Raw genomic sequence first — 25974 nt, forward strand, 5'->3', positions numbered from 1 at the left:
TTACATTTTTGCTCAAAATTCGAAAAATACAATGAATTCAAACGTGGTTTTCGGTGTGGTGATGTTATTTGACGTCCTTTATAAGACCCTTGCCTTACAGTTGGTTTAAATCCATTCTGAAGCCCAAAACCAAGGGTGGCCCATTCTTCCCCCCCCCCCCCCCTGCCCCTATAGGCAATCCATAGCGCATGGGACCTTTGAAATGAAAATCGCCGTACATATTCTAAGGGAGCATCCATAAACCACGTGGATACCTTAGGATGCAGGAGGGGGGGGGGGGGGGGGTTGCTAACGCTCCATACAATGATTTGTTTTGTATGGAATTTGACCACGAGGGAAAGGGGTTGAGATTTCAAAAAAGTGTCTACGTGGCTTATGGATGGTCCCTAAAATTTAAGACTTATTTTCTAATTTGACAAACAACTTGTTAACATAAATGAAACAAATCACCCTAACGTCACCTGAGGCAGGCTTAATATAATTTCCCCGTGTTTGATAACAACGGCGCGAGGCCAACGCCATCCATATCACACTCAAACGAGACGTAATTCAAAACTCAAGCGATAACGGAAATTCGGTCTTTCCAATGAGGTAGCGCGCGCTGCTGCTGGTTTTGCATTGTTTACTCAGCCGCTTTGGGCCTCTTATTGCGTTCTGGAATGAGAAACAGCTTGTTTTCGGATTGTTTTGAAATAAAAGAGAAAAGCTTTGTTTTGTTTCAAAGATTTGCACATTTAAATATATTACTTTACTATAATTTTCTTTTCCGATTTGTGTATGTGTGTGTGTTTGTTTGTTTTATTTTGTCGTCCCTTTATTGCAATCTGCCACGCATCTTTCGTCCTTTTTGCGCCAAACTAGTGTCGTATTGTGAGATTTGAGGATTTTGTCTTTACTGTTTTACTTTTTTCTTTCTTTATTCGTATTTTAAATCGTCATTTTCATTTTCTTTTTTTAATGTATGCATGCAATTTTTGGAAAAGAAAATCAATCACTTTCAGCTACATTTTAGAAATATAAAAAAATATCAAAAAAAGATAAGCGATACAAAGTTGTCAATTCGGCGCACCCACCCTTAAAGAGTCAACACACGCAGTTTGGAATGGTGCGCGCACCGTCCGTTTGTTTAATTATTGCAAGGAAAGAACACAGAGACGCTCACAGGGGTGTGACGAATAAAGAACAGTGGTGAACCTAGGATCAAAATTTGTAGGTTCGTCTCTCGGTTCGTGTCTAAATGCTGCCAATCTTGTAGAGAGGAGGAGGAGGAGGTGTTGTAAATTTTGTAGTGCGTTCAACACGGGTGACATTGCGTCTCGTCGCGGCTTCCGGGAAGTGAAAACAGATGCACCGGAAGAGCGAGGGAACGGCCCAGTAAGGAAAGAACGTTGACGAATTGTGTGTTTGAGTGTGAGTGTTGCTTGTTGCTGGTTCTTGTTGTGAATGTGAAGAAGGGGGTTGTCGTCCGGGGAGGGATCCAAACCAGTGGGTCCCCCTCGCGTTGGGCGCAACACATTACGCAATCCGGATCGACTGAATGATCTGGAAGATTGCGGACCCACACACCACGAAGATGAACAGCGCCAGCAGCCACGGACCGACCGGGTACTTCTCCTCGGCGTTCTTCGTCGACTTGGGGACGTTTCCGCGCTGGGTGATGTTGCGGCTAGCCTTCTCGTTGGCCATGCGGATTCTCTGCTGGGGGGCCATTGTGCTTTGTTTTGGGTTGGATGGGGTACGTGCTGGAATTGAGAAAACAAATGCCAGTTACACGGAGAATCAGCATTACACTTTTTGCAGTTCGATTTTACACCACCGACTAGTTTCAACCCTCGAACTGAAAAAGGTGTAAAATGCGAACTGCAAAAAGTGTAAAAGTTACACCTTTACCAGTTCAGGGGTCTGAACTGAAAAAGGTGTAACTTTTGGACTTAGAAAATTTTTGAAGATTCTGCGGAATCGTTTCGCTCGCTGTCAAATCGGGACTTAGTGCAATTTGAATTCTGGTGGTCAGAGGAGTTGAAATGGTAAGTTTTGCACCAATTTGGGAACAGTTGCCGGAAAAGGCACCATTCCGGTTCACCCCGACCGGAAAACCAAGAATTACGGGCCAGTGAATGTTTTTGTGGCCAGATTCGGTTGAATTCTTGGTTCTTCGGTCTGGGGGAAGCGAAATTCTATCTTCCGGCAGGAACTTAAACAAATCTGTCGGTTGCGGCAAGAAAGTGCAAGATTTCGGTTCCCCTAGACCGGATAACCAAGAATTCAAACGAATCCGGCCACAAAAACATTCACTGACCTGTAATTCTTGGTTTTCCGATCTGGGGGAACCGAAATCTTCTACTTTCCAGCCGCAACCGACAGATTTGTTTATGTTCCAGCCGGAAGATAGAATTTCGCTCCCCCCAGACCGATGAACCAAGAAATCAACCGAATCCAGCCACAAAAACATTTGGGACACGCCCTCAAAACGAATTTCCAGGAATTGTTGAATGCTGTTCTGGAAGAAGTGCAAATCTATCTTCCGGCGGGATTTTCAAACTTAAAACTAACCTTAAATTATCTCTTTTTTTATTATTAGGTGTTACACTCCATGCCAAGGAGCGCAAGTTGGACATTTCGCTGCTGGAGCACCTGTACGATCACTACCCGTACGATTTCTCGTGCAAGATCTTGCTGTGCGAAAAGTACCGAGCGCACGAAGCGATCATCAAGTTTACGTAGGAGCTGTTCTACGAGCAGAAGCTGATCACGTCCGGCAAGCAGCCGAGTCACAAAAGGTTGGTTTGAAATGATTATTTTCGTAAGGATTTTTTTTTCTAAACTCAATCTTGCCTCTTCCAAAACTCGTCAGCAGATTCGTCCCCAGATGGCACAGCACCTGAGGGCCAGGGCCGACCGTTGATTCCACCGCCGATGAGGAGTCCGGTCCAGCAGCAGCAGCAATAGTAACAACCCAGCCAGCCAGCCCTTCCAAACTACGGCTCATTCCCACCCCACCACCAGCCCCAACATCCACGCCATCAGCTGCACCAGAACCACATTCGCCCGGTCATGGGCGGCGGCGGTCCCATCAGCCCAAGTTCGTTTACCGACTTGATGGCATCGATTACGGCCTGTGCCGCTTCGCAAATGCAAATGCCCCCTCAGCAGCAACAGCAGCAGCAGGTTGTAGCGGCGGTGCACCAACTATAGTGCAAATTTGGAGCTGGTGGCAAAAGAAAGTGCTTAGGTAAGTTTAGCTTCGAGTTGCCGAAAAAGGCAAGATTCCACTTTCCCTAACACTTAAGTGACCGGTTTCGGTTAGATTCTTGGTTCCCCGGTCTGGGGGAAGCGGAATTGTATCTTCCGGAATAATTCTTGGCAATCTGCCGGCCAAAATCGGGGAACGCAAGATTTCGCTTCCTCCAAACCGCAGAACGTAGAATTCTGTATCGGTGCCCCTTTTGCGGCCGATTTTTTTGTGAGATTCTTGGTTCCCCGGTCTGGGGGAACCAGATTTGAACCTTCCGGCACAATTCCTGGCAATGTGTCGGCTAAAATCCGGAATTGCATGATTCCGTCCGCTTCCCTAAAACCAGACAACGAAGAATTCCGAAACGGTGGACCATTTGTGACCGGTTTCCGTGTGAACCGTAGAATTCGTTCTTCCGGAATGTTTTTGAGAATCTGTCGGCCAAAATCGGGAAATGCATGATTCCGCATCCCCCAACCGGATCATAGAGAATTCTGGGCTGGTTAACACTTTTATGGCCAGTCTCGATTAAATGGTTGATTCTCCGGTCTGAGGGAGGCGGAATTGTACCTTCCGGCAATGATTTTTTGAAATCTGTCTGCCAAGAGCTGGAAATTAAAGATTTCGATTCCCCCAAGCCGGAAACGAAGAACTGCGGGCTGGTGAACACTTTTGTAATCAATTCCGGTTAAATTTTTGGTTCCCCGGTCTGGGGGAAGCGGAATTGTATCTACCGGCAATGATTTTTCGAAGTCGGCCAAGATCGGAAAAGGCAAGAAGACATACAACTAACACAATCCATTATTTTTTTCACCAGACAACCCGGTTCAGTTTGAGTCCCGGCCGATTTGAGTCCGGCACGAATCAGGTGCGCGTCGGCTGGACCCTCGGGGAAGAAATCGCTCAATTCCAGCGAAGCTGCTCAAGAAAGCGGAAAAAACATCATCAGCAGTAGCAGCTACAACTACAGTAACTATAAGTGCTCCGTCTCACCGGATGTCCCCACCCGCAAGCACAAAAAGTCTCGCCGATCCTCGTCGTCGGAGTACATCCGCGAAATCACAAGCAAGTCGTCCCGCTGGTCCCGTCCCCCCTCTACTCCAGCAGAAGCCGGAACAAGCACGAAGCGTCTCTTTCACCGGTGTGAACCAGCAACAAGTCCACCCGTCACCATCTCCCGTCAGCAGCGTTTCTTGATTCCAAACGCGATCGTCCCTCTCACCGGTCAGCCGCAGCAAGTACGCGGTGAGGTGGCGTCCTCACGCTGGCTGCGGCGGTCTCAGATGCTTTAGAAGGAGTTGACCAGAACCAACAGTGTACAATCCAAACCGGCGAGGACTCACGAGACGAACAGTGACGGTAAGTATGTCGTTCTCACTAGTAATTATTTAATTTAACTGATAAAATGTATGTTTCCCGCTTTCCAGGTTGCACCCGCTGCAGCAAGAGCAGCTACCAAAAACCTAAAATTATGGAGAGAGGAAACAAACGCGAATGCGACGAATACGACGAAGAACCATTCCGGAAGATGCTCGTCCCGTTCGCGCTTCAGACTTGGCTCCGAAAGCCGCAGATGATCCGGAAGTCGTGGAGCTTGGTTAGTTTCCATCAAACATTTTCAGCCATCAACCTCTCATCTTCATTTTATTCATAGCGCAACTTTCCCGGAACCGTGTACGGAAGGCCCAAATCCTGCATAGATGGAGGCCCTGGCACAAGAGGTGGCCTTGAGTCTGGAGAGCGCGCTCAACCAATATCGACCAGTAGCGTCTCTCCTCTTCATGAATGGTGCTGAAGTGCTGTCGCAATCTCTTGCGCACCCACAACCCTCACATTCCCCTCCTTCCCCTGGTCGACTCCTGGACGGTCTGCTCAACTCCAGTTCCGGAGAATGATGCTTCCAAACGCGACCCGGATTGAACGTCCCCGGCAGTTAAAGGACACCTAACCACAATGGAACGAAGCCAAGAAATAGTCCGCACTCGCACTGTGGAGATCGACAGTGGCAGTGAGACCATTCGCAACCATTACGTGAAGAGCGTGACAGAACCAAACCGGAAGTTGTCCTGCAGGCCGTTAGTCGTGCCTGCTAGGTATGTTCCCATAAAGCAAATTTAGAAATCAATCTTTAACTTTATTTTATTCACAGCGCAGCAGCCACTCCGTAAGACGTTTTCTGTCATGCTCCAGTTCACGCTAGCATTCCGGGTCGAGTGCCCCCCAACCCCGATCTACTCGGACAATCCGCAGGCCCCGAACCGGGAAAAATGTCCGACTGAGCGATTTGAAGTTAAAGGGCAGTCGGGTGCGTAGCCTCATAGCATAGCTATCCCAAGCGCCGAAAGAAAACAAGGTCCTTGCACGAAATCCGCCGGCGGTCCGTGACCAAAAGCACAGAAATGTACAACCTTGACTATTCTGCCGATGCCGACGGACTGAAGAAAAATCGCGCGTTCCACAAGTTTCACACACCGCGGCGGAAACCTGGACGAGCTGCTGGACATGAAGTGAAGACCGACGTTCACGACGTTCCGGAGATGGTTGGTTCCACCGTTGGTATCTACAATGACAAATTGACCATAAAGCAGTCCGCTGCTGAAGGGCGTGTACAACGAGAAAAGACTATTACAGTATTGTGAAATCAGTCGTTTTTCATTAATTTATTGTATTCATAGAATTTTAAATAAATAAATACCTTGTTCAATCTATTTAAATTGAAATTTAATTTCTCCAAAGTATTCCAAAGAAAATCCTAAAACGCCCAAATCTAGGCAATATGCAATTTTCACCCGGTGAAACATTTCAATTTCGATTTTACACGAAATCCAGTTCGACCCCTCTTACACGAAAGTATGTAATCGTACCTGAACTGAATTTCGTGTAATCGAACTCGATTTCGTGTAATGCCTATCCTCCGTGTAGTAAAAGCAACTTCATTTTGAGGCTTAACGTTTTGACGCACTTGTATAAAATAAATTTCGACATAATTTTGCCCATCTGGGAACATGTTACTAAGTTTAAATTTTGCTAGCTGCGTGCTCTTTTAGGGAAAATATTTTTGAGAAAAAAAAACCCTAGATTTATGTTTGGCTTAAGACTAATATCACAGTTGTTGGCGGAGGAGTGCTTCGATAAGCGGATTCGTTGACATCCCGCAGGAAGTCCTCACTTTGCCATTCAATTACAGTCCAGACTCGAGTATCCGGAGGCCTTGGAGAAATTTCACTTTGGATAATCGAGTCAGGAAAAAACTTTTTTCTTCGTTGTCTGATTTTTGATTGTCGAGCTTAAGCATAACTTCTTAACTATGCTAAAGTGGACTAAAATTGGGTCGTAGAACTGAAATTTGATGTTTAAAACAAAAAAGGAAAAAAAACAAAAAAAAAAATGTTCGTGATTCGATTATCCGAAGTCCCATACAAACCTATGGATAATCGCAACTTCGGGTAATCGAGTCTAACCTGTACAGCTCATTAAAAGCGTTTTCAACTGGAATCGAATGATAAATACAGGGTTGTTACGGACAGCGCGGATCGCGCGGATCTGGCGCGGATTTGCTGGCTAATTTTGATCAGGCGCGGATTTCGCGCGGATGGCAATTTTGATAAATAAATTAATTGAGAGTTATTAGGAAAAATATTATCAGGAATTACGATAATTTGTTTTTTCCTTTGAGTGCAAGAATTTCATAATTTTTATTAATTGAATTTTCTTCTGAAAATGTTTGTTTGTATTTTCTTAGTACGAAACGTCGGAAAATGAAGATGAAGATTATGTAGAAATTATTTTTTATATGTTTCTTGTCATTTCTTAACATCTCCGGCTCTGAATATTTAATTTCTTTTGAGTTTTGAGTAATGATTTTTAACCATTTTAATTTTTAATTTTATACTGGATTTATTCAATTTTCAATTTTGTAAATCAAATATTACAAACATTTCCCGAAGATATAGACATTAGAATGTGTAACAAAAACTATTATTGGGGCTTGTTCTGGTGGGCGCCAAATATGAGCTTGATTGGACGTAACAGAAGCTGGCCTGCACTTTCGAATTTTGGAATGGAATTTAATCGGTAGAAATTTTTTTTCTAAATTAAACCATTCTCGGCGAAAATAAAAAGATCAAAACATTCCAAATTCAAAGCATCAGAAATTGAAAAATTCGAAAAAAAATCAAAATACATATTTATTATTTTTCAAAATTTCTAAAATCGTAATTTCGAAATTCAAAATTTAACATTCTGACTTTCAAAATACCAAAAATTTAAGTAATCGAAAATTTTAAGATTTAAAAAAATCAAAATTAAAAAGTCAAAATTTAACATTAAAAAATATCAAATTCAAAATATAGAAAAAAAATCTCAAATCTAAGATAATTTTAGTATTTTTAGGTTTATAAATTCTAAAATTCTAATCCAAAATCCTAAATTCTTAAAATCTTAAAATCTTAAATTCTAAAAATCCAAATTCTAAAATTCTAGAATCCTTAAATTCTGAAATTCTTTAATTCTCAAATTCTTAAATGTTTTTATTTTTAAATTCTTAGTTCTTAAATTCTTGAATTCCACAATTTTTAAAGTCCTATTTTATGTAAGAGATTTTTGAAATTGTGAGAAGACATTATTTTAAATATCGGTAATTAAATTTCTTTCAGAGTGAAATTTTAGCGAGGATTTTGGATTACAAACTGTATAAAAATTCTTAGATTTTGAATATTTAGACTTTCGAAATTTAAAATTTTGTCATATTATAATTTTAGATTTTGATTTTATTTTTAAGTTATATTTTTGAAGTTAAATTTTTAGGTTTTTAAATATTGTATTTCTATTTTGAAGTTTTTTCTTCATGACCCTTGCCTTGACCGTCTCCCTGGGCTTTGTCATAATGAGTGTCATAGGTTTGATGCTTGTTTGGCAAAGAGTATGATTTGATTCGATGTGGAATTAAAATCGAAGTGTTCAGTATATTGCTGAAGCTTCCATTTTTACACATGGACACCACTTCATGCTGCGAGAACCCACTTTGGCGTAGTCTCAGGGCTTAATCGATGGCCGATAAGCTGTCATCGAGACAAGGAGGTTCTCTGATAGTGGAAATATCACATTTGTACAATGAACCGCTACATATGTGATTTTTCCCTATCTTAATGTGGGTGTCAGGTTAGGATGCGGGTTTAAAAAATAGTGATTGTAGAATTTAGGATTTTAACTATAAATATCAACTTTTTATACTTTGCCTTTAGTTATTTAGGGACAAAATTAGTAACAGTGAATTTAGTAATTCTATCAGAATCGGTGATTTTCATTCAAGTAGCATAAAAACCATTCTAATTTGTCAAAATTTTCATAGAGTCTCGATCAATCAATAGTGAAATGATATCGGACTAAATTCGTTGATCTGTTGAACTAACGGTTGTCGGATTATGATTGTATCGACCATTGTTGCGAATCGAGGGTCTACTGGAATTCTGACGAACAAATGGTCGTCTCTTTTTCAATTCACGACTTGTAAAATATCAACTGTTATTTTTTTGTTTTTTAAAAGAAGCCAGACAGGTTTTAAAAGAAACGTTTTTTTTGGTTAATAATTAAAATGTCGGGGATTTGAGATAAGAGTAGCTTTCGGATAGGTTGCTTTAAATCTTGTATTCAATTCAAGTTAGGTAGTTATCCGCAAATGAATATTTGGACTTATATGAATAATTGAACATTTTGGACTTATGAATAACACACAACTGTGCATTTATTCTAGAGTCAGATCCATACAGCGTCAGTGTTTATTTGGTCGAAGTGTACTAATTCATTGGCAGATCTGATTCTAGTTGTAATGTACGACAAGACTACTGACGGACGTGACAGGACGAGGGCCCAGTTTAGAGGTTTCGACATCAACGATGTGCGGCTGGATCACCCTCCCAAAAAAAAAAAAAAAAAAATGACCCTTGCCTTGACCGTCTCTTGAGGATTTTTTTTAAATGGATTTATTGCTTTCATTCTTATCGAGCCTTTAAACATAAAACGAGTTTTTTAAATCAAATACTTTCTGAATTAGTTTTTCTTCATTAAAAAATAAAATTTCTCAAATGTTGGTGGCGATATTTTTTTATATGGCGTGGATTTCGCGCGGTTTTGGATTTTATGTCGGCGCGGATTTTTTTTCGACTCTCCCGTAACAACCCTGAAATAGCTTAATAGGAAGTGAGCAAGCAAGTTTCTATCATAAGTTTTGAAAAATTAGTAGTTTAAATAGTGAATATCTGTAGTTTTTTTTTTTTTTTTTAAAGGTCCCATAAACCAGTTTTTGCTTTTTGGGTGTTTTTGAAACCGCCTTGAGTCAGGGGTATTAAAAAACACCCAAAAAGCAAAAACTGAAAATTTGGTTTATTGGACCTTTTCAAAAAAAAAAAAACTCCAGATATCAGCAAATTGGATGGAGTTAGGAGCGAGTCCTTAACCTGCCAAACATACGAGAATTTCCCCTAGGTTGTTTTGAAAAAGTAAATACTCCAAAATAACAAATTACAATGCGCAAAACAAGTTATGCTCGCAATCTTTTGACTGACAGTAAAATTGAACGTGTTCCCACATCATAATTTTGCCTTCTCTTCCACCTCCTCCACCCGCTGGCTGGCCCGTCAGAGCAAACAACTTGCCTTTCCACGTTCAAGAAGATAAGACGCAAAGGGAGAAAAAAAAAGAAAGGAAAAACAGCAACTTTTCACTCACCAAAATTGCTCGAACAAGACGAAAAAATGGCAATCGGTGCTAGGTCGGAAAAGGAAACTACTGTTTTGTGCACTCCTGTCCCGATGAAATAGTTCAAGTCTGTCGGAAATAGAAGCGAAAATAAAGCTTGTCAGTATGAAAAAAAATGGGAACAAGCTCTCCTCCCCCTTCTCTCTTCCATGGAACCCAATTCCATGGATCCCCAACCATTTCCCTGGCCTACTACGTACGTACGACGGTCCTACCTTATTTTCTCTGGTTTTGTGGACTTTGCGTTGACGGAAAACCCTTCCGAAGGCTGCTTGTGGTTAGAAAAACTGGTCTGGTTACGGGGCGGGACAACAATTACGCGTCGTCGTCACGGGTTTCCGCGGCGGAGAAGAAGTTCCTGGTGGTGATGTGTGCTGCGGCTGGCGGATCGCGTACGAAAAAGAGAAGATGCTTCGTGGCTGCTGGTCTGGCTGCTCGTTGGGCGATGCAATTTGACACGTCGCCGCGGTTTGGAACTGTCGAGAACACAGTGTTGCGCGGGTTGTTTGCGGGGGAAATCTGTATCTCGCGTGGGAAATTGTCTGTAATTTGTATTTCTGTGTTTTATTATAATCCTATAAATGCATCGAAAGAAGTTTCAAGTAGTGATCATCGAAGCACTATGTACACATTCAATTTCTTACTTCTAATTGTTAATTTTAAAAAGAAAATTGTTTTCAACGACGACTTGTTCAAATACTAATTTCCAATGTTGAAAAATCTGCATGAAAAATACTTTCGCCGCATTCGGCATCGCTGCTGTCAAAGTGCACTTGCAAGATTTTTTAGCAAAGCAAACAATTTTCAAGCTATCGCGGATGGGTGTCTCGGGAAGATTTTCAAATTTGTTTTGCACGCAGGGAAAAGTTTACCGTTTTGATTAACTTTTAACTGTAAAACTGAATTTTTAGCACTTTTTATTTTACAAATATCACTGTTAATAATGAACTCAAATGAATTTCATAATTGGAGAACGAGTGCTGCAAACTGTTTTCTTCAACCTGATTGCATCGATAATGTTTTAAAATGCCCTGGTGTAAACGAGCAAGATGAATAAAAACCGAGATTAAAACATTGAACTCTCGATTGAACTAGTAGTTTTTGATTGAAAATTTGTATGTTTAATACGCTAAGCTAAGCATTGTTTAAGGCTTAACAGAAAACTGTGACATAGGAATTTGGAATAATAATGGACACTTTTTCTAGAGGTCAAATATTGATGAAATCGACGCCAACATTTCAAAAGACGTCATGTACATTTTGACACTTTCTGGGTTATTGCATATTCTGAAAGTACTCCTAATAAGCTGTACATTCGGCGGAGAAAACCGAATCATAACAAAGCGTCCCCCTCAACGCCAGCAGGGTGATATAAACGTTGGTGTGTGTGTGTGTGTGTGTGCAACCAACCAAACGGGACCACGCGGCCGCTTCTTACAAATTGAGTTGTTTCCATGTATTTTTAGATCTACATGCTATACATGCAAATAACTCGCATAGGCATTTGGAAGGTGTTAGCTCTGCCGAGCTTCGGTGACCCATTTCTACGCTGGCTAGCCGAGCGCGAGGTACTTCAGCTTTATCGACAAGCCCCGCCCTGAAGAACGTTTGCACCAATCGGATTCAAACGTTATTTAGAACTTCCGAACCCTTGTCAAATGGACAAGGACCCAGCGCGTATATAGTTGATAGTAACAGTATTCCTAATTCCAATCGTAGCTCACCAAATCGCGATGGCCTAGTGGTTAGCATTTTTGCTTACCAATCCAAAGGACGGGGGATCGAACCCCGACTCGAGCAACTTTGATTTTTCGTTCATGTTCAGAGTTTCAAGATTTATATTTCCTATACTTTCTCGTTGGGAGCAGATGGGAATCGAACCCAGGACCATTCGCTTTCAAAGCAAACACCGTAACCAGTCAGCCACGGCCGCTCCCTAGGGTGATATAAACGTTGGTGATTTCAAAAGAAGTTATGTTTGTTTTTCTCAAATAAAATTACGGAAATAATGTTTTATTGAATATGGATGATCAAGTATCAATAAAAGCAACGTTTTTCATCGTTTGTTATCATTAGAACATCTTATTTTGCTTTTATATTAAAATGGTAATTGAAAATGGATGCTCAACATTCAAATGCGTTTTTCTCAAAACGCATGGTTTGTACATGATGCTTTTTGAAATGTTGGCGTCGAAATATCTATAGTTTCTTTTTTTTATGAATAGGTCCTATTTATAAGGCCTTTTATAAAAAAAAAACTCAGGAATATGTTATTTAGGATTATTAAAGGCATATTAATAAGAAAATTGCACATGTTTCTTCAAATTTTCAGTCACTTTTCCGAATAAGTATCCTGTAAAACAAATAAAAAAACGACTAGTAGGGGAAATTCTCGTATATCGAACCCGCGCACTACAGCAACTTAGGGATCGGCAACCTGCTAATTTTCACTATTTAAACAACTTATTTTGTAAAACAGTTTATAGAAGCTTGCTTGCTCACTTCTTAAGCTAATTGCTCGATTTCAGTTGAAAACGATTTTTACGAGCTTAAACGTCAAAGTGCCTATATGGTAACATAAAAGACCATCCATAAACTACGTGGACACTTCTGGGGGGGGGGGGGGGGTCTATCCTCTTCACGTCAGTAAATGTTTACATTTAACATAAGCTGGATACATGTAGCTGCCCTGATAAAAAGTCTAACTAACAGGATATCGTTGCCAAATAAAATTACTATTACTATATACAGACTGCTTGTTTACAAACCCGCATCGGCCCATTTACACCGTTTTACTTGATTTAATTGTGCCAAATATCAAACTTGCTAAATGTCCATCTTCAAGTACACAAAAGACGAGTTACAAATCTAATGTAATGTAAAAATGTAATTAAAACAAAGAGATTTTTTAAAGAACTTTGGATAATCAAGGCTACTTAAATCGAGTCTTGAAATTAACTGAATAAAATTACTAATAGCAAGCCAAGAAAGAAAAGGTTAAAATACCAATTAAAAAAAACTTAGCAAATAAAATACAAAGGATAAAAATAAAAACATAAAACATGTAAAGAACCATTATTCGCCGAACAAGAGTTGACCTGTTTTGGTTTATCAAATCATAACAAATTAGATTATTCGCAGTCTTTATTTGTTTTAAAAATATATAACACTTTTTGTAAATTTTTACTTGATAGTCATCAAACAGCTGTATCCATTTTATCAACAAACTAAAAAAAGAAAAATCCATACGAGCCAAATTAAAGCAAAGGGAACAAAACGAAAAAAAAAATGAGCTAAATATGATTTGTAGTAGAAAACTCAAGCGAAATGTTTAAAGCCAAAATAAAACTGAACATGGTTTGATTATTTGGACCAAGACATACTGAATCTGAATGGATAAGCAATATATTTGTTTAAGCAAAAAAAAATTTTAACATGCATACGAATTGTTTCTCGGACACATCACATGTTTAAATTAATTCTTGTAGGAGAAAACCCCCAACTCCAAATGGAACATTGAAATTAGACTGCAATCATTTTTTTCAAAATTATCCGACTTTTGGAATGAAAACAAATCACTATCGACTGAACAATTCTCTGCATATCATTTTCTTGACCTTACTGTAAATTGAAGTATTATAAATAGAATCAGCAATTGAAATTATTTCAATGCATTGTTCACTAATTATTATTTAACAAAACTATTGTCTGATCTAATCATTCTAGCAACAAAAGAGGCGATTGTTTACAGTAAACAACATCACACCAACTCCCATCATTATAACAGCTTCAAGCAGTGGAATCTCCTCCAGCAGACCAGACCAGAATCACAGGCATTTCTCAATCCGTATCTGGAACCAAAATAAAAACACTCGGTGCAACTTCCGTTGTACAAGAACTGTCACAGAAGCTTGTATTCAGATTTTCCTCCACTCTTGTTATGTTTTACAGGGTATTTTCAATTAACATAAGTTGTTGTTTGTAATCATCCTCCAGCAAGACTTCCTGGTCCCGGCCAGACTAAAAAAACCACAGCTTACGATCGTGGCCGTTCCTTCTTTTCCTTGTACAGGGCCAGCAGGGAAACGTTGGCCACCTTCACCACCTTGAAGCGGACTCCGGGAATATCACCGACGGCGTGACCCTTGCGACCGAAACCGGCAACCAGGACCTCGTCGTTTTCTTCGATGTAGTTGAGGCAACCATCCCGGGGCACGAACGCGGTGATCTTCTTGCCGTTCTTGATGAGCTGCACACGGACACACTTGCGAATGGCGGAGTTCGGCTGCTTGGCTTCGACGCCGACCTTCTCCAGCACGATGCCCTTGGCGTGGGATGCTCCGGCGAATGGATTCGACTTCCAGCGGGTTCCCAGATGGGCCTTCTTGTAATCCTTGTCGGCCCAGCGCTGGTCCCGGCGGTGACGGATGTGCTTCCGAGCGGTACGGATTCCACGTGGTTTGCCCATTCTGTAATGGCGTCTGAACCGAACGAACACTTGAGTAGAAAAGAGCTCTTCCTTCTTTGACAGGCGCTGACATCCGCGAGTGAAAAAGTTTTCGATCGATTTTTTCTTGTTCGTCGATTCAGTGCAGTCAGCGTCTGTAAAGTTCTGCAGAAAGCAAAAATCACTGCAACTCTTTGCCAGAAGTTCTGCAAGAGAGCATAAAAAAGAAAGAAATATTTTGCCAAGCAGCCAAATATAGCTATAGCGGAAGAAACAAAAAAAAGTCAATCAGAAGAAAAATACAACTTCTACATACTTCTGTTTGATGAAAAGTAACTTTTGTTGCAGAAAAGTAACTTTTGTTGCAGAAAAGTATTCGCTGCCGTTTTGTGCAGAATTATGTGTGTACGAGAAGTGCGTTCAATGCTCATGCCTAGATAAATACACTCGACCCCCGGTGGTTGGTCACTTTTTCGTTTGACACTTTTTTAGTTTGTACCCCGTTGGTTGGTCAAAGTCAAACTAAAAAAGTGACGAACTGTCACTATTTACACGGCGCTCACGCACACTATCAAAACAAACGTTTGGTAGTGTGTGTGAACTCCATGTAAAAGGAGTGTCAAACTAAAACGTGACCCCGTTCGTTTGACAACAGTTGGTGTCAAACCATCGGGGTTTGAGTGTATGCTCACTCAAATCGAGCTGTCAAATCTGCAACATGAAGTTAAACTTTCTGTGAAGTTGCTATGAAGTTTACCATTGCATTTCGAAAAGTTTAACTCCATGTTGCACGCACACACTCTCACTTTTAATTTCTCGATAGGGTCAAAATACAGTAGTTGTTCGGTAACTGGGCGTTGTTTAACTGGGCTGCTTTTTAACTGGGCTGAAGCCCAGTTAAAAAGCAGACAAACGCTAAAAAACCAAAACAAACCGAAATGACCGAGGGGTTATTCGATGCCAAAAGCCTGTTCAATAAATAAAAAAAAACTTTTTTCAAACTTTTATTTAATGTTATGTCACAATTAACGAAATATGAAAAGTAAGCATTATAAATAAAATTGAGTAACTTAATTTTTTACATTTCATCAGGAAATATTATGCATCGGTGGTCCCCTCGTTATTTTTCGTACGGCCCAGTTAGCGAGCAGCATTCGGTGACTGGGCTACGTTCTCAGCCCAGTTACCAAACAACTAATGTAGACACTTAAGGGCGGTGTTTTTCAGTGTTTTATCAATTTGACTCATTACTCATACCACTAGATTGGGTAGTCAGAACTTCATATTGCAGGGCACTTATGTGCTTACAACTTATGATAGGGTAGTCAGATCTCCAATCGAATTCGTGCTCGTTGAAAAGGTCTTTTGATTACCTATCCAATGTTAGTTCGCATGAGAGATCCGGACAACGTTTTCATCAAAATATCTGAGATCCAGCCTCCAAAAAGTGCATTAATAACACTTAAGTGATTATAACTTTTGATAGGGTTGTCAGATCTTCAATGTCTTGGACGCGTTGGAAAGGTCTTTCAAATACCTTTCTGAAAATGTATAGCATGACGGGGTTTCTTACAAAAACCACCCTTTTTACAATCTTCTGTAGTTTAGTCAAAATCGTTTTTTTATCATAACTTTTGAAGTACTCAACTAAACTGCATAATTTTTAATAGCAACTTATGGGACCCCAAGACGGACAATTTTTTGATCAACATCCCACCACACACACAGACATTTGCTCAGAATCTAGCTCAGAATTTAATTCTGAGTCAATAGGTATACATGAAGGTGGGTCTAGGAGGTCTAATTGAGAAGTTAATTTTTCGAGTGATTTTATAGCCTATCTTCAGTAAGGTGAGGAAGGCAAAAAGTTCAAAAGTTTAAACCAGAATTTAAATTTTTTAATAATAAAATAAAAATAGAAATTGTACGATCTAGTGCGAGATCTGGTCACAGACAAATCTAGTGTCTCAAAATTTTTAAATACATTTCGTACTCGATTATCCAATCACGAAATTTTATTTTTCTCAAAAAATTTAGTTACAAACCTAAAATATGACTTCTGTAATTTGATATCGGCAAAAATACCGGCTTTTTAGTACAGTCCAGACTCAATTATCCGAAGGCCTCAGTAAAATTTCACTTCAGATAATCGAATCACGAAATTTTAGAAACTTCGGATAATCGAGTTTTCGGATATTTAAGTCTGGAGTGTATTTAAGACTAGATTTGAGATTTGTAAATTTTAAATTTATAAACCGTCGGGAACTGGGGTATAGCGTGGTAAGCGTGGTTGCCTCTCACCCAGTCGGCCTAGGTTCGAACCCAGATGGTGCCGGTGGAAAATTTTGAGACGAGATTTGTCTGATCACGCCTTCCGTCGGACGGGAAAGTAAATGTTGTCTCCCTGGGTCCTGTCGCCAGGTCGCCAGTTCGAATCCCGAGGTGGATGGAAGCTTAGGTGTAAAAAGAGGTTTGCAATTGCCTCAACAATCAAGCCAAGGCAATGCTGTAGAGTGAATAATTTAGATTTTTTTTTAGATATTTTTATAAAAAAAATATATTTTTTTAAAATTTTGGCATTTTAAGGAATCAAGAATTTATGAATTTAAGAATTCAGAAACATATGGATTTTTTTTTATTTAAGAATTTTAATATGTATTTTTTTTATTGAATTTCTTACTTTTTTATTTTGGAGAAAAAAGAATTTTCGAATTTGAATGTTAAATTTACTTAATTTTGTTTTTTTTTAATAATTTAATCTTCTCATATTTCCCCTAAAGATCCTTCAAAAGATGCGTCGACGATTGGTGAGTGCCTCGAAATACTTGTCAACATTGAGTCCCGATTGCAGAGACATCTATGTCGTAAAAATCCTGATCCTTGATTGGTTGGGAAAATTTAAACATTACCTGATTGGTTTGGATAGCGACATCTACAGATAAGAATAAGATCCTAAAGCCCTATGTATTTTTTATGTAAATAAATAAATTGACTAGACAACATTTTTTCTATGGATTAACTATTGTCCCCTTGGAACGAGCTGTCAAGCAGCCCTGCTTTTCTGTCAAGAAGGGACGCGAATTATTTTTTTAAATTGATTTAAAAATCTATTTTAAACTTTTGTGGTCGTACAAAGGGTCATTTTACTCAGAACAATAAGCTTTTTCGTTGTGAACAATAATATCACAAATTTAAGCTAAATTTTAGGACCCAATTTCCCCCTGAATAATCTCAAGCGCATGCACCGTCACACGCACTCGAACACGCAGAAAAATAAGACATATTTGAATCAACAAAACGTTTTGTTGATTTAAAAATCATAATTTTTGTTGAATCAACGCTAAACGTCAAAGCAGCTTTTTCAAAACAACAAAAGACTTTTGTGAAATCGAGAAAATCAAAGTTTGTTTCAACGCAAAATCGGCGTTGATTATATTCAACAAAAATTTTGTTGAAACAAACCTCATACAGGCTGATTCTACAAAACTTTTTTCTGCGTGAACCGAACTAGGGAACATTCTTTTATTACGTAACGCAGTTAGGGGGGAGGGGATGTCGGTGTCTGTTACGAAATGTTACGAAAATTGGGGGAGGGAGGGGGGTGTGCTGGAAAATTGTGTTACGTAACGCAAAATTTTCATACAAGAATTCATAAAATTTTGCTAAAAGACCTTGCGTTACGCGTTACTGGGGGGGGGTCCCCCCTGATCGCTCATCTGTTATTTACGATTTGAATCAATTCAAGCAAAACATTGTAAAAGGTTCCAAGTCCATTTTCAAAACATTGAGAAAAATCAAGTTGAAATTTGCGAAAAGTTTTTTAAATCCCAATTCAATAAAACTAGGGTAATTTCAAAGTTTATTCCCTTAAAGGATGGAAAACTGTTGCTATTGTATTGCCTTGTGGTCAAAATTTCCAATAAATATATTATAATCGAGAATATTGATGAAAAAGTTTCATAGGCCCCGTCAGAAAGTTTTGATTCCACGAGATATGCTTTGGCCCTTTGCACTTTAGTTCCTTTGTAAACTGGGAAAGTTTCACTTTCCATTTTGGCCCCTGGCCTAACACGATGACAGCTTGTTTATGTTGATGCTTTGTTTGTTTGTACCGTGGCCAAAACAGCCCTAACCAAAACAAATTTCTTTATTCTGTTTGGCCTTTTGCATCGAATACATTTTTTCGGTGTTTTAAATTGTTTTTTGAAGTTTTTATATGTGGTTTTTGTGTTATTTTAGGTATGAAAGATCGTCTAAAGCCTTAGGATTAACTTTGGATGTTGACATTGAAATACTAGAGAATATTTTTTTGAGCGAATTGATGTTTGAGGAAGAGTAACTCAACTGTTGATTTGTTGATTGGTGACGTCGCGGACGGCGACGGAACATGGGTTGTCGGGGTAAGTCTTGGCACCGGTTGGCGGTCTCCACGCATTATGTTTTGGATCGCGTCCGAGGCCAGCATATTCTCCATTCAAACACTGACTTATCAGCCGCTCCGGATTACAGATTGTCAAGGCAAACAGATTGGCCAATGTTTCTGGACACCAAACGTGCTGGACACCAACCGCCCTTTACGCCCAGCAAAACTGGCAGTGTTGCAAGCGCAAAACATACGTTGCCAGTGCCGATTTATTTTGCATCGGCCAATCTGTCTCCCTCGACAATCTGTACTCCGGATCGATGCGCCAGCGACGAAATGAACGAAGTGTTGGCGTTCGTGTCGTCGGATCTGCTCGTGATGTATTTACCGTCGTGGCGGTCATCGGTGGTTTACACAATTGCCGGGTTGTTCCGGAAGTCGTCGGCTGGGCTGATCCCCGGCGTATTTATTTGTTGGCTGGGTATAGGTTAACTTGTTACACGTCGTTGTTGCCGAATTGCGGTTGCCGGTTTTTTCCATGAAGTAGTTGATGAAGCAGAGACCGTCTGAATTGTGGTTCTGCTGGGTTTTTAGATCCGAGATTTATTGGGGTGTAATTTTCGGCACTGTCCGTACCGAGAATTGATGCTGTGATCACCACCCGGACGCCTACTTCTACCGCCAACATTTTTAACATCCCCTGCTACTTCCGCCGGTGGACAAAGCCGAGACACGCTCTGCCAGTCCCGCAGGACCGGCTGGACTTTCAAGCGGGCTGCTCGGACCGTTCGTCGTTCTATTCCACTAATTTGAAACAAAGGGCCATATTTTGTTTCTATTTTTGTTTTGAAATGACACTGTGTTGGTCCCTGGACCTAACACGATTTCAAAACAAAACAAATCAGTTTCCATATTGGCCATTTGATGCCAAGGGTCTATGAGGAAATTGAAAACAAACAAAATGTGATAAACTTTGGCTTTTTGCAAAACTGGATTTTTTCACATAAAAATCAACTTTTTATACTTTTCTCGAAATGTAATAATAGTTTTCGGCTAAATGCATCGTTTGCAGTGAAAATCCCGTTTGTGTACATTTTTGACTTAGGACCTTTTACAATGTTTTGCTTGAATTGTTACGAAGGGGGCGGGGGACCGGGGTCAAAAATCCCAAATTTTGCGTTACGTAATAAAAGAACGCTTCCCTAGCTGTCAATAAAATATCGATGAAAAACTTCATTGAACGCACTCATTTCGTTTACTTCATTTGATGGCAACACTTGCACGTTGAAATGACAAGTGTCAAACATCTCAAAACAAACGCCGAAGCGGCATTTTACAAGCCCAGCAGATTTTCCAGGATTTGAAAAGAATTTTATGAAAATAACATCATGTTCTACCACGTAAGTGTTGCGTTAAATTCAATAATTTCCAGTTGCTAAATTGAACACATTTGCATAGATATCTTTGGAACACGAAATCCTGCTTCACCCGCGCTACTTCGGTCCGCAGTTGATCGAAACCGTCAAGCAGAAGCTGTACACCGAGGTCGAGGGCACCTGCACGGGCAAGTACGGGTTCGTGATAGCGGTCACCACGATCGACGACATCGGTTCCGGTGTGATTCAGCCGGGCCAGGGCTTCGTGGTGTACCCGGTCAAGTACAAGGCCATCGTGTTCCGGCCGTTCAAGGGCGAGGTGCTGGACGCGGTCGTGACCCAGGTCAACAAGGTGGGCATGTTTGCGGAGATTGGCCCGCTGTCGTGCTTCATTTCGCACCACTCGATTCCGGCGGACATGCAGTTCTGCCCGAACGGAAACCCGCCGTGCTACAAGTCCAAGGACGAGGACGTGGTGATTGCGCTCGAGGACAAGATCCGGCTGAAGATCGTCGGTACCAGGGTGGACGCCACGGGAATTGTAAGTTTGATGGGGTAGAGTTGTTGGACTTTGGGTGTTGATTGTTTTTTTTTTTTGTTTGATTTCAGTTTGCGATCGGAACACTTATGGACGATTATCTCGGACTGGCTTGTAGTTAAATTATGATTAGGCACTTTTAATTGTAACAAAGAACGATATTTCCACGTTTGTCTAATAATGAAATCTAACTTTTAAGGTATACAAAATTGCTTACTCCGGTAGACTTTAGAGAAATCCTTCCCTGAAAATTCAACAACTTTTTCACAAAGGTTCAACAGAATTGTATAGCAACGTCTTAGTATGCTAGTTAAAATTACAATCAAGCAGCAAGCAGTCGTGGCCGAGCGGTTAAGGCGTCTGACTAGAAATCAGATTCCCTCTGGGAGCGTAGGTTCGAATCCTACCGACTGCGATCAAAAGTATATTTTTGACATGGCGTTTAATTTATTTAAGATAACAACAATAAATGCCTTGTTTGATTCTTTCGAGATTTTTGAAGTTTTTGTAATTAATTGATGTTTAAAGGGCAGGGATGGAATAATCGCGAAAAAATCAATTTCGCTTGCGAACTTTTTTCACCCGCGCAAAAGAAAATCGCTCCCGAAATTTTCCCAGAAAATCAATCTGCTGATGATTTTTTGTGAATTTCCTTGTCAGCACCACTCAAAATTATTTTTTTTCTTTTTGTTTACGCACATTGCCCATCTACAAAATGTTACAGGCCAATTTCCGACGTGTAATGTTACACTTGCAAGTGTAGTAGTGAAAGAGATGATCCGCCGAATAATCAAGATGATGATTTTTTAAGATTCTTTTTACCGATCTTTCGTGCGCGAGAGAGGAGAGCATGCTCCCTTCGGATTTTTTCTCTTGATGAACATCCAATGATTTTCTTTTAATGATGATTATTCCATCGCTGTTAAAGGGGAAAAAACCTAAATTCTATCATTTTGCAATATAATAATGGCAGATAACGAAGTAAAATGGAATATTACTTGTAAGATTTACTGAAAATTTTATAAAATATGGACCTTATTTTAAAAATGTAGCAAATTCTTTCGATGAAAAGAAAAATAATGGATTTTCACATTAATTTTCAATCAATAAAAATTGGTCCGTGGCTCGGAAGTAAATTTTTTATAATTCGCAACTTGGGGAAACTTTTCAAGGTGTTTTTTTTTTTTTGTAAAATACATAAAAAATTGTATTTTTCAAAAATACTACTGTTTATTCAGCCATTCCACGTCAAACAGGAAGTCTCCAAATCAAAAGTGCTCCAATTTGGCTCAAATTTGGAGTGGGGGTTCCTTGGCCCAAATAATTAGACCCGTATTTTTTTGTTTGGCGATTAGGGTGGTCCTATCCGAAATAGGGTGGTCCAAAAAATGACATTTTTCGTCGATTTTCGCAAAAACCAATTTTTTCAAAAATTCATCTCCGGAACGGCTGAACCAATTTTAGAGCGCCACAATTCAAAAGAAAGGTTATTAGTTCGACTTTTAAAGAAAAATATGTTGAGGTTCAAAAAAACTAGATGAATATTTGAAAAGATCCTATGAAAATTTCATTTGCCGTTTTCAAGGTCTCGGGACCAAAGAGCCCATGTCTGAAAATATTTTTCCCTGATTCCTTGTAATATTTTACATAACATATCAAAAAATTGCGGATATCCATTAACACGTTTCGGAGATATGTTTTTTTAAACATAAAGACTGGGTTTCTCGAAGCGCCGCGCGCAAAAATGGGAAAATGACGAAAACGGGTAAAAATAAACTTTTTTCACTAAAACTGCGATAACTTGAAAATTTCAGCGATGACCTATACATGTCTGGGTACCAAAATTTTCATAATTGAAAGACGCATGGTTATCAAGCGAGGCAAAAATTCGTATGCAGTTTCACTTATTAGAGTTTTTTTTGAACCCCGTTGGTTGGTCAAAGTCAAACTAAAAAGTGACGATCTGTCACTTTTTACACGGCGCTCACGCACACTATCAAAACAAACGTTTGGTAGTGTGTGTGAACTCCGTGTAAAAGGGGTGTCAAACTAAAAAGTAATCCCGTTCGTTTGACAACAGTTAGTGTCAAACCATCGGGGTTTGAGTGTTTGTGTATCAGACGAATCGGAATTTGGTATGCATTTTCAGTTTATCAATTTTTATAATACATTTTTTATAAACGAAACGACGCGAAATTTTGCATGTATTTTCACTTTAATTAAAACTAAAACTTTCAGAAAATAATTATTATATTTACAATTTGAGTATTTAAAAAATGCGGAATTTTGTGAAATTTTATTAATAAACAAACAAAACTCTAATAATGTTAAAAAATCATACACAATTTAACTTCGTTTGATAACCAATTTGGGAATAGAAAACTGTAATAAAGTGAAAATGCATACCAAATTTCGCCTCGTTTGAAATCGATCCTTATCTATCGTTCGCTTGCAATAATCAGGGTTGAATTCAATTTATTTTGAAATTGAATTATTCAAAACACTGCTAATTTTGGCGCAAGAACTCTGTTTGACTTTTACAAATTAGGACGCCGGAGCTTTAAAGTCGATCGGGACTTTCTCTCCTTCAAGAAAAAATTAAACTTGTGTAGATTTTCCTTGTTTTTTATATTTCACTTAATAAAGAAGACGTCGCCCAGCGCATACCCCCAGACCCAGCAGTGTACGGGAAACCGAGCCGACGGGTAATCGAATTTGTAGCCAACCGCACCGCTTTCCAGAACACAGGCAGCAGTTTACTCGTTCTCCTGCGAGCGCAGACGGCCGTGCGGGTTCGTGACGGCGATGGCCAGCTGCTTCGCGCGCTCGACAATCAGCTTGCGCTTCTTGGAGGCCACTCCGTGGGCGATCTCGGCACAGTAGACGCGGTTCTGCATCAGCAGCACCTCCAGCTCGCGCACGTTGTGCACCAGGAACTTCTTGAAGCCGTTCGGGAGCATGTGGCGGGTGCGCTTGTTCGAGCCGTAACCGATGTTCGGCATCAGGTACTGGCCCTTGAAGCGGCGGCGCACTCGGTTGTCGATACCTTTCGGCTTGCGCCAGTTTGGCTGGAAGAGAGGGAGAAAAGGTATTATTAGTTAGCATTCCAGAGATTCAATTTAGAAATCAATAAACATAAACAAAATTTTAGTCTAGGATGTCACTAAAGAATAAAAGCTTGTTTTTACAAGTTTCTCAAAAAAAACCAATTAAAATACTTACTGCAAGTTTGTCATATCGGTCCGACTGGTGGCGGATGAACTTCTTCGTCCGCTTCTTGACGATCTTCGGTTTGTAGGCTGGACGCAAAGCCATTTTTGCTGCTGGAAAAGGAAACAACAAGATAGATTGAGGTTAGGTTTCAGTTCTGTATCTTTACGGAACAGGTACGGAAGTCAGAATCGAATGTAAAGGTGGAATTTGAGTGGTGCAGATTTGCCGGAAGCTACCGCATGAACATGCCTGTCGAAAACTAGTCGAATTAAGCTAATATGAGTGATTCTTCTGTGGGAAACGTGTCGGACGTAGGTCTTCCAGACTCTTGTAAGACCACCGTAAACAACATTGAATAAACGCAATTTTTCACGCCGCAAAAAAACGTTTTCCACCAAAACTTTCACGCACATCAAAAGTAACATGGTTTTGCACAATTCAACACTATAGTTTTACTTTAAAATCAAATTTATCACCAGAATTTCACTTACTTTTATTCGGAGAACAACACGCGGCTGATCGCTCAAAATGGAAGGAGCAACCAAAAGGAAGGCTTCCCGAAAGGTTGACACGCGGGTGACAGCTGGCAGTTTGACAGCTGAGCTTTTCAACACGGCGTGGTTGGCAGCAATGCGGCGGGGGGCTTTCGTTGGTTGTCTTTTTATGCCGGCGTTTGAGAGTGGTGGAGCTGCATGGTGTTTTGTTGTTTTTTTCTCCTAAATTATTTATTTATTACGTACGTCTTCTTAAAGTGCGTAAAGTTAGTCGAGATGGATCATAAACGGTCTTAGACGTCAACTGACACCGCAAAGGAAAAATAGAGAGCGTAAAGTTATTACAAGTTGGATTTCTGATCCCTTTTATGGCGAAATTAATTTTTGTTTGTATGCGTAAACCAGCCTTCGCTTCTCTCTATTTCTGCACTTTTAAAACATGTAAAATAGTAGTTTATGCAACAAGTTGCAAAAAGAGGATTTTTTCAGCTCGAGTCGTACATTTATCCAACGAGGTTCACCGAGTTGGATAAATACGAAGAGTGCTGAAAAAATCAAGTTTTGCAACGAGTTCCATACAACATTTTTTGCAATTCCAAAAAACACACACTGAGTGAAATTTTATGTAAAATTTTCATGTACTTTGCCAATAAATCGTTTAAATCAAAAAAATGTTGAAAAGTGTAACTTTTCGAAACAAGTGCCGAAAAGTTCAACTTTTCAGCACCCATTTGAGTGCTGAAAAGTAGAACTTTTCAGCATTTATTTTGAAAAGTATTGCTATTCGATTCTATTATTTTTTGTACAGAAAAGTAGGCTATTTCGTCGTTCAAGAATGACAGGAAAAATGAGTAGTTTCACGACGGAATTGCAAAAAAATACATTTGAAAACTATTTGTTTTGATATTAAAATTATTTTGCTCTGGATTGTTCCAATGTTCTTGATAAGCTTGAAGAAAAAGTTGAAATTAATGAAAAATATTAATGTACTAATAGAAATAGAAATAGATAAAATTCCTTCTACAAGAAAAAAAATCCTTCTACAAGAAGTCCCATTCTTTGCGAAGTTATGGAAATCGTCATTAAACTAGGACGTCAATGATTGTACCACAAAATTACATAAATTTTTAAACGCTTTTTATTTACATCGAAATATCTTTCAGTGGCTTGAAGAACACCCGGCACATGCTGATTCTTTTTGGTGCTGAAATTCGTTAAATTGAATTTAATACAGAATATTTTATAGTGATGATCAAATTTCTTCGAAAATTATCAACGGCTTCACCTTAAGACATTTATTTATATTTTGAAGAATATTTGCAAAGATTTTTATTTTTAGTGTGATAAATATACTTATTTTTGAAACTTTGAAAATACATAATTTTATTGTTTTGTAATTTTATTTTCAGATTCGTTTATGTTTTTCACAAAAAACAATAAAATCAAAAAATGTATTTTTTTCGTTGTTCTATATTTGATTGTCTAGCTTAAGTATGACCATTAAACTACTCTGAAGTGATTTCAATAGTTAAATCCATGATAGCGACCATAA

General features: G+C 39.4%; 4 protein-coding genes, 2 long non-coding RNA genes and 1 other non-coding gene across 9 annotated transcripts; 4 read left to right on the plus strand and 3 right to left on the minus strand.

The window, feature by feature from the left end:
• Positions 1–711: 711 nt before the first annotated feature.
• On the minus strand, positions 712–10458 carry LOC6032247 (stress-associated endoplasmic reticulum protein 2). 2 transcript variants are annotated; one of them, XM_001842833.2, is made up of 3 exons: positions 10207–10456; positions 9962–10060; positions 712–1742 (listed from the first exon to the last, which is right to left on the minus strand). In XM_001842833.2, exon 3 carries the CDS (start codon positions 1708–1710, stop codon positions 1516–1518), a length of 195 nt encoding a protein of 64 aa, XP_001842885.1. In that variant the 5' UTR covers positions 1711–1742; positions 9962–10060; positions 10207–10456; the 3' UTR covers positions 712–1515. The 2 variants fall into 2 exon arrangements, with proteins under 2 accessions (XP_001842885.1, XP_038118907.1); XM_038262979.1 differs by lacking the exon at positions 9962–10060 and having other exon boundaries at positions 10207–10458.
• Positions 2587–4590, plus strand: LOC119769669. 2 transcript variants are annotated; one of them, XR_005278478.1, is made up of 3 exons: positions 2587–2780; positions 2855–3232; positions 4053–4590. It is a non-coding gene; the product is annotated as an uncharacterized LOC119769669 (long non-coding RNA). The 2 variants fall into 2 exon arrangements; XR_005278477.1 differs by having other exon boundaries at positions 2858–3232.
• LOC119769671 lies at positions 4668–5876 on the plus strand. The gene is made up of 3 exons (XR_005278479.1): positions 4668–4832; positions 4890–5328; positions 5385–5876. It is a non-coding gene; the product is annotated as an uncharacterized LOC119769671 (long non-coding RNA).
• Positions 10459–13873: 3415 nt separating the features above from the next.
• On the minus strand, positions 13874–14512 carry LOC6032249 (40S ribosomal protein S23). Its single transcript, XM_001842835.2, has one exon. It carries the CDS (start codon positions 14457–14459, stop codon positions 14028–14030), a length of 432 nt encoding a protein of 143 aa, XP_001842887.1. The 5' UTR covers positions 14460–14512; the 3' UTR covers positions 13874–14027.
• A 5565-nt stretch (positions 14513–20077) lies between these two features.
• LOC6032250 (DNA-directed RNA polymerase II subunit RPB7) lies at positions 20078–20924 on the plus strand. Its single transcript, XM_001842836.2, has 3 exons — positions 20078–20201; positions 20260–20718; positions 20787–20924. The coding sequence occupies exons 1-3, from the start codon at positions 20190–20192 to the stop codon at positions 20835–20837; spliced, it is 522 nt and encodes a 173-aa protein (XP_001842888.1). The 5' UTR covers positions 20078–20189; the 3' UTR covers positions 20838–20924.
• Positions 20925–21048: 124 nt separating this feature from the next.
• Positions 21049–21130, plus strand: Trnas-aga. Its single transcript has one exon. It is a non-coding gene; the product is annotated as a tRNA-Ser (tRNA).
• Positions 21131–23324: 2194 nt separating this feature from the next.
• LOC6032252 (60S ribosomal protein L32) lies at positions 23325–24550 on the minus strand. The gene is made up of 3 exons (XM_001842837.2): positions 24420–24550; positions 23938–24038; positions 23325–23783 (listed from the first exon to the last, which is right to left on the minus strand). The coding sequence occupies exons 2-3, from the start codon at positions 24028–24030 to the stop codon at positions 23472–23474; spliced, it is 405 nt and encodes a 134-aa protein (XP_001842889.1). The 5' UTR covers positions 24031–24038; positions 24420–24550; the 3' UTR covers positions 23325–23471.
• Between the last annotated feature and the right edge of the window lie 1424 nt (positions 24551–25974).

The sequence above is a fragment of the Culex quinquefasciatus genome, chromosome 3 (assembly GCF_015732765.1).
Source record: "Culex quinquefasciatus strain JHB chromosome 3, VPISU_Cqui_1.0_pri_paternal, whole genome shotgun sequence".
Classification (NCBI taxonomy): Eukaryota; Metazoa; Arthropoda; class Insecta; order Diptera; family Culicidae; genus Culex; species Culex quinquefasciatus.

What these genes read in the sequence shown, in the direction of transcription:
- LOC6032247 (XM_038262979.1), bottom strand. Translation starts at nt 1,710, where the DNA reads ATGGCCCCCCAGCAGAGAATCCGCATGGCCAACGAGAAGGCTAGCCGC.
- LOC6032250 (XM_001842836.2), top strand. An exon ending in GGGTGGACGCCACGGGAATT is followed by an intron (nt 20,719 to 20,786) that starts GTAAGTTTGATG and finishes GTTTGATTTCAG; the next exon opens with TTTGCGATCGGAACACTTAT.
- LOC6032252 (XM_001842837.2), bottom strand. Translation starts at nt 24,030, where the DNA reads ATGGCTTTGCGTCCAGCCTACAAACCGAAGATCGTCAAGAAGCGGACG. An exon ending in ACCGATATGACAAACTTGCA is followed by an intron (nt 23,784 to 23,937) that starts GTAAGTATTTTA and finishes CCTCTCTTCCAG; the next exon opens with CCAAACTGGCGCAAGCCGAA.
- LOC6032249 (XM_001842835.2), bottom strand. Translation starts at nt 14,459, where the DNA reads ATGGGCAAACCACGTGGAATCCGTACCGCTCGGAAGCACATCCGTCAC.